At 42.6% G+C, this 5,033-nt stretch overlaps 1 protein-coding gene across 2 annotated transcripts in view; it reads right to left on the bottom strand.

The window, feature by feature from the left end:
• The window catches only part of Sptlc1 (serine palmitoyltransferase long chain base subunit 1), a 71,184-nt gene extending 67,320 nt beyond the window's left edge, over positions 1-3,864 (bottom strand). For both annotated transcript variants that reach the window (XM_008847346.3, XM_008847347.3), the window contains exons 1-2: positions 3,740-3,864; positions 1,282-1,389 (exon numbers count right to left, since the gene is read on the bottom strand). In XM_008847346.3, coding sequence (XP_008845568.1) covers positions 1,282-1,389; positions 3,740-3,796 — 165 coding nt within the window. In that variant the 5' untranslated portion in view covers positions 3,797-3,864. The remainder of the gene's footprint in view (positions 1-1,281; positions 1,390-3,739) is intronic.
• Between the last annotated feature and the right edge of the window lie 1,169 nt (positions 3,865-5,033).

The raw sequence follows: 5,033 nt of genomic DNA, 5'->3' as shown, positions 1-5,033 counted from the left end.
TGGCTTAGTGGTTAAGAACACTGACTGGGTTTGAATCCCAGCACCCATATGGCAGCTAACAACTGTCCATTACTCTAGTTCCAGGGGATCCGACAGCCTCTTCTGTCCTCTGTGCACATTGCACGACACCGGTGCAGTTACCTACATACAGGCAATATATGCATACACATAAAAATAATAAATAAAATATTAAAAAAACTATTTGTCTCCCAACAACCTCCTTTCTTTTTGAAATTCAAAACAGTCTCCTACACAAAGTTTATATATATATTTAGAAATGCAGAAGTTAGGCTATATATATTATATTTTGTTTCTGAGGTGTTAATAGACTGGCACCCTCAATCACAGCGTGATATTGAGAAACTAAAAAGAAACTAGGCACCATGAGTGCTCAGGGGCCCACAGCCCACTTGTTATAACTTAACAGAAACCAGGACCAGCCTTATCTAAAGGCTGCAAGGCAGGTAGGCGCCGGTCAAGCTTCACAGATCAAGCTGTAAACTGGCTTTACGGTCAGAACTCCTGACCACCCTGAGGGCCCGATACCAGGAAATCTTTAGAAAACGTCTGTGCTTCTGAGGTCACCTCCCATTTAGCAATCCTATTTCCCCTTAGCCCCGGACCTTACCCCATACCTCTGCATACCTTTGAAATTACTGGTAAAATTAAATTAACCAATAACCGCGTTTCTGCTTCTGTACCCTGCTTCTGCCTTATAAAAACCCCCTGAACTCAACCTGGGGTGCGCAAGTCCTCCGAGGAGACTCTGTGCCCACAGGTACCTGTGTCCTGAATAAACCTCTTGCTGTTGCAACCCAAAGGCCGTGACTTGTCCTCCGTGGTTTCACTCTTACAACAGTATACTCAGGACTTTTTTCTCCTTACCATACATAACACATCAAAATTCCACTTGAGATGGGGGGAGGTTGGATTGTTTCCAACTCTGAATCTCCTTTCTGAAACCAACAGAAAGAACTTTTATCTAGGTTCCAGAAAAACAGGTTATGTTTTTCCTGAGCAACTCATACAACCTTTATAGTTAAGTTAAATCCGATTAAGCATTCCTCAAATTCCCCCGCAGTGTGCCATCAGATGCCATTCCTTTCCACTCTGACTTTATTCCTCACTTTCCTCACATTTTGCCTGGTCAGATACTTCATTCTCCCTGACTTCCTTACATTAAACATTTTAAGATATTGTTAAAGAGCCCATTTTAATTCCTTTCTATCAAGGTGTAGATACTATACTCATACACTGAATAAAACAAATTTAATTTCTTACCTTGGCTGTAAGATCAGAACGCTCTTGCAATTTATAAGTTTTAGAGAAAACAAGTCTGATTATCCAAAGTATTAGAATTCCTTCCAGAATAAGATGGTAAGCAGGAGCCTGAGGGTGAGTAAAAAACAAAAGCAAAGTCAAGAAATCAAAGCCCTTTCAAAGCCTGCAAAGTTCATTTCACTCTTCCCTGCTGCAGCTAATGACCTTTAGTCTAGTACTATTTAACTGACTCCCAAAGCTTCCTTAATAGTTCTTCCTTCCTCTCCTAACAGTTGGCAGTTATTTATCACATAAAACATTTCTAATACTTCAGCTTTAAAAACCTCTTCAGTAATAAAACTGAAATTTTCCAAAGATAAAATTTGACACACAATTCCGATACGTAAAAGAATACTATCATATCTTTCAGATGTTTTAAATTTTTATTGACAGGAAATGAGTCAATAACAGAACAGTTCAAAACTGACTACACCTATCACTTCTGTCTACTCGTGGATGAGTTAAAGATATGTGGAAACCAGTTTCCATATTTCTGAAAGTTTTACGCAACTCCCTGTATTTTCAGTGCCTTGCCAGATAGGTCTCTTTAAATCTTAGACTATGGAGTATCTATGGAGGGGGGTAGGGTTGGTGATAAATGCTTAAAGAAACTGCAATTCCCTTTTCTATCACAGTTACCCAAACGAAGCCACCTACTCCATGTTGATAAACATGATATCTTAGTAAGATTGTCTTGTCTTCTATATATTTTCAGGATAGAGGCCGTGATGGGTTTATTTAGAAAATAACTTTAGCGACTGGGTGCTCTATTTCAGTGTGTTGTCATTGACAAAATAACTTAACACGGCATTTAGAGACTGGGCATGGTGGCATATGCCTGAAATTCCAGGAGAATCTCAAGTGTGAGATCCACCAAGGCTACACAGTGAGACTTTATGTCCAAATACATATACACCTACAAACTTAAACACAAACTGCTTAAGGATTAGGAAGAAAAAATGATGATGCTTCACTATAGCTTAAAACATCCCACACTGGACTATGGAGGCTGAAAAACTGCTGACACATCCATATATCAACTTTCAAGTCAATGTGCAAGTACTTCTTAAACTGCATACATTCAGGTATGCTATACAAACCTCCTCAAATTCTACAAAGTACAGAGAAACTGGGAACAAGGGCAGGAGTCTCTCTTTAAGATGATTTAAACAATTTCCCGATCTCTCTTAATTAATTTAGGAATAAATCTAAACACTCTTATTTTTCTCAATAATTAGGTAGAAGTAGACAAACACCTGGCCAGTTCACTAAGGAGTGAAATTACCTGAAGAAAAGATGAGAAACTTACAGTCTAGGAACCTATTCAAACAATCACAAATGCCAGTTCTTTTTGTCCCCAGGAAATGTTACATACAAGGAGTTCTCCCAAATCGGTGTTGATCCCTTTTAGGGAATGAGAAGTTACACTGTCAAGCAGACTTTAAAAAGAGAACATAAAAGTATTCATTTCTTTAAAAATTCATTTCTTAAACCATTCAATTCTAATGATTTATCTTAGTTGCTATAAATAACCTATGATGGACCTCAGTAAATATGAGAATAGAGCAGTCGACTTTGCTCTCTCCCAAAGATTTTCCATGAAGAAATTCCCGTGTAATGGAATACACTATATTACCCACCCCAGGAAGTAGTAACTTTTGTTAACGTTGTCAAAAGAAAAGCGAAATTCACTTTCAACCAACGTGAGCTCTCGAAGCACAGGATGTATCTCAGTGCACGATCCCAGAGCTCCAGATCTGTGTGGTCAGTCCACAGCCACTGGTCCTATGTGGCTGCTGACATTCACATTAAGTTCCAGTATAAATTCACTCCCGGTGCCTACTGTCGCATGGGGTTGGTGATTGCTGTATTGAACAGCTCCGGGACAAAAGGCACCGAAAGTTCTACAGCACACAGCAGGGGAGGTCGGCTGTAAAATGAACATTCCCTCAAGACTGACATTGGATTCCATACAGTCTTAGGTATCTGAACAGAAACATGCCCAAACCCCTCAACTATTTAAAAAAACCCATCAGCATAGTCGTATGTCTAGAAGACAGAAAGCGGAATGTGGGCAAGAGAATGTTTCCTGTTCCCGCACCCTAACTCTGCAGTGACCCGCTCTCCCGGCCCCGGAGAGTTTCCAAGGGAGTCCAGCGCGCTCCTCACACCTAAGACTGCCCACTCTTCTTCTGTAAGCCGGTTTGACCCTGAGGCCCCCCGTGTCCCCGGCGCCCTCCCCTCGCGCTCCTTCCCCCGACCCCGCAGGACCCCAGGCTGCGAGAGCGGCCCAGGCCCGGACCCCGAGCGCCGTGCGAAGCGGGGGCGGGCAGCTCCGGGCTGAGGTCGCGGCGCAGAAGCCACGCCGCACCGCTCAACCAGGCCGTGGGGACACGGGAGGCTCGGGCCGCGCACGTACCTCGTACAGCGCTTGCACCATCTCCACCAGCACCCATTGCTCCGCAGCCGTCGCCATGGTTAGTCCTCCGGATTCCGGCAGGCGGGGTACAGCCACGACAAATAGTGCGCGGCTCGACTCAGTGACGTCAGCGCGACTGCGGGGGCGGGGCGCCAGGGACTGGGCGCTGTCTCTTTGCGCATGCGCACTGAGCTGGCCTGGCGTCTCAAATCTCTACCGTGGACTCCCGGTGCAGAGCAGTAGTACGTGGCCTTTGCCCTTGGCGGTCAGCTGTGCTCAGGGTTTGTGAGATGAACGAATAATCTTTAATTACAGAAGCATCCAGTTATGCAACATTATAAAAATAACCCTCAGAAATCTATTCAGAATATGTAGGACGTCCTACCCTCTAGTTTGTGCCTTATGATAGGTGAGTAGTATTTCATAGTATAGGTGTGCTCGGTGTGTGTATTCACATGTTGAAGCACCTTACAAAGAAAGCTGCTGTGAACATTGGTATAGCAAATACATATACATAAATATATATACATATATACAAACACATATATATGGGCCAAACTGGAGCTGGAGAGAAAGCTCGGTCTGTAAAGTGCTTGTCTTGTTAGCACGAGAACCCAGGTTTGCTCCCCAGCACGAGCTACGGGCCAGCCAGTCTAGCCTACTTGGGAAGTTGTAGGCCAGTGAAAGACCCTGTTCCAAAAAACAAGGTGAATGTTCCTGAGGAAGAAAACCCCCAAGACTGTCCTCTGGCCACCAAACATACACAACCCTATACACAGGCACCACACTCACACAAACTATTCCATTATGACTACTATTTTTGTGTTCCCACCAGCAACACTATTTGATGTCTCTGCACTCTCAACTAGGATTTATCACATTTTTTTACTTTGGCCATTCTTATATGTGTGTAATTATATCTAATTTTGGTTTTACTGTTTATTTTGATGGGCAATGATGCTAAAACATTTTCATGTGTTTATTTTAAATGAAATAATATTCTTTGGTGAAATGTCTATCCATGTTTTAAGTCCTCCATTTTCCACTTGGGTTATGTTTTACTATTCCACTTAGAGAATTCCATCTGTACATAGTCTACACACTGGTCTTTGGTTGGATAAATAGTTACATGGAGTAAATACTTACATCCCCTAAAGTTCATATGTTGAATATCTGATTGTTATGCAATGTTGTTGTGGTTTGATTGTCTCTTCCCAAACTCATGTTGAAATTTAATTGACTTTGTAAGATATGAAGAGGTAGGGCCTTTAAGACAGGATTCTGCACCAGGGCT

This window comes from Nannospalax galili, unplaced genomic scaffold (genome assembly GCF_000622305.1).
Source record: "Nannospalax galili isolate Female #2095 unplaced genomic scaffold, S.galili_v1.0 scaffold762, whole genome shotgun sequence".
Taxonomy (NCBI): domain Eukaryota; kingdom Metazoa; phylum Chordata; class Mammalia; order Rodentia; family Spalacidae; genus Nannospalax; species Nannospalax galili.
This window is presented reverse-complemented; position numbering and strand designations above follow the sequence as displayed.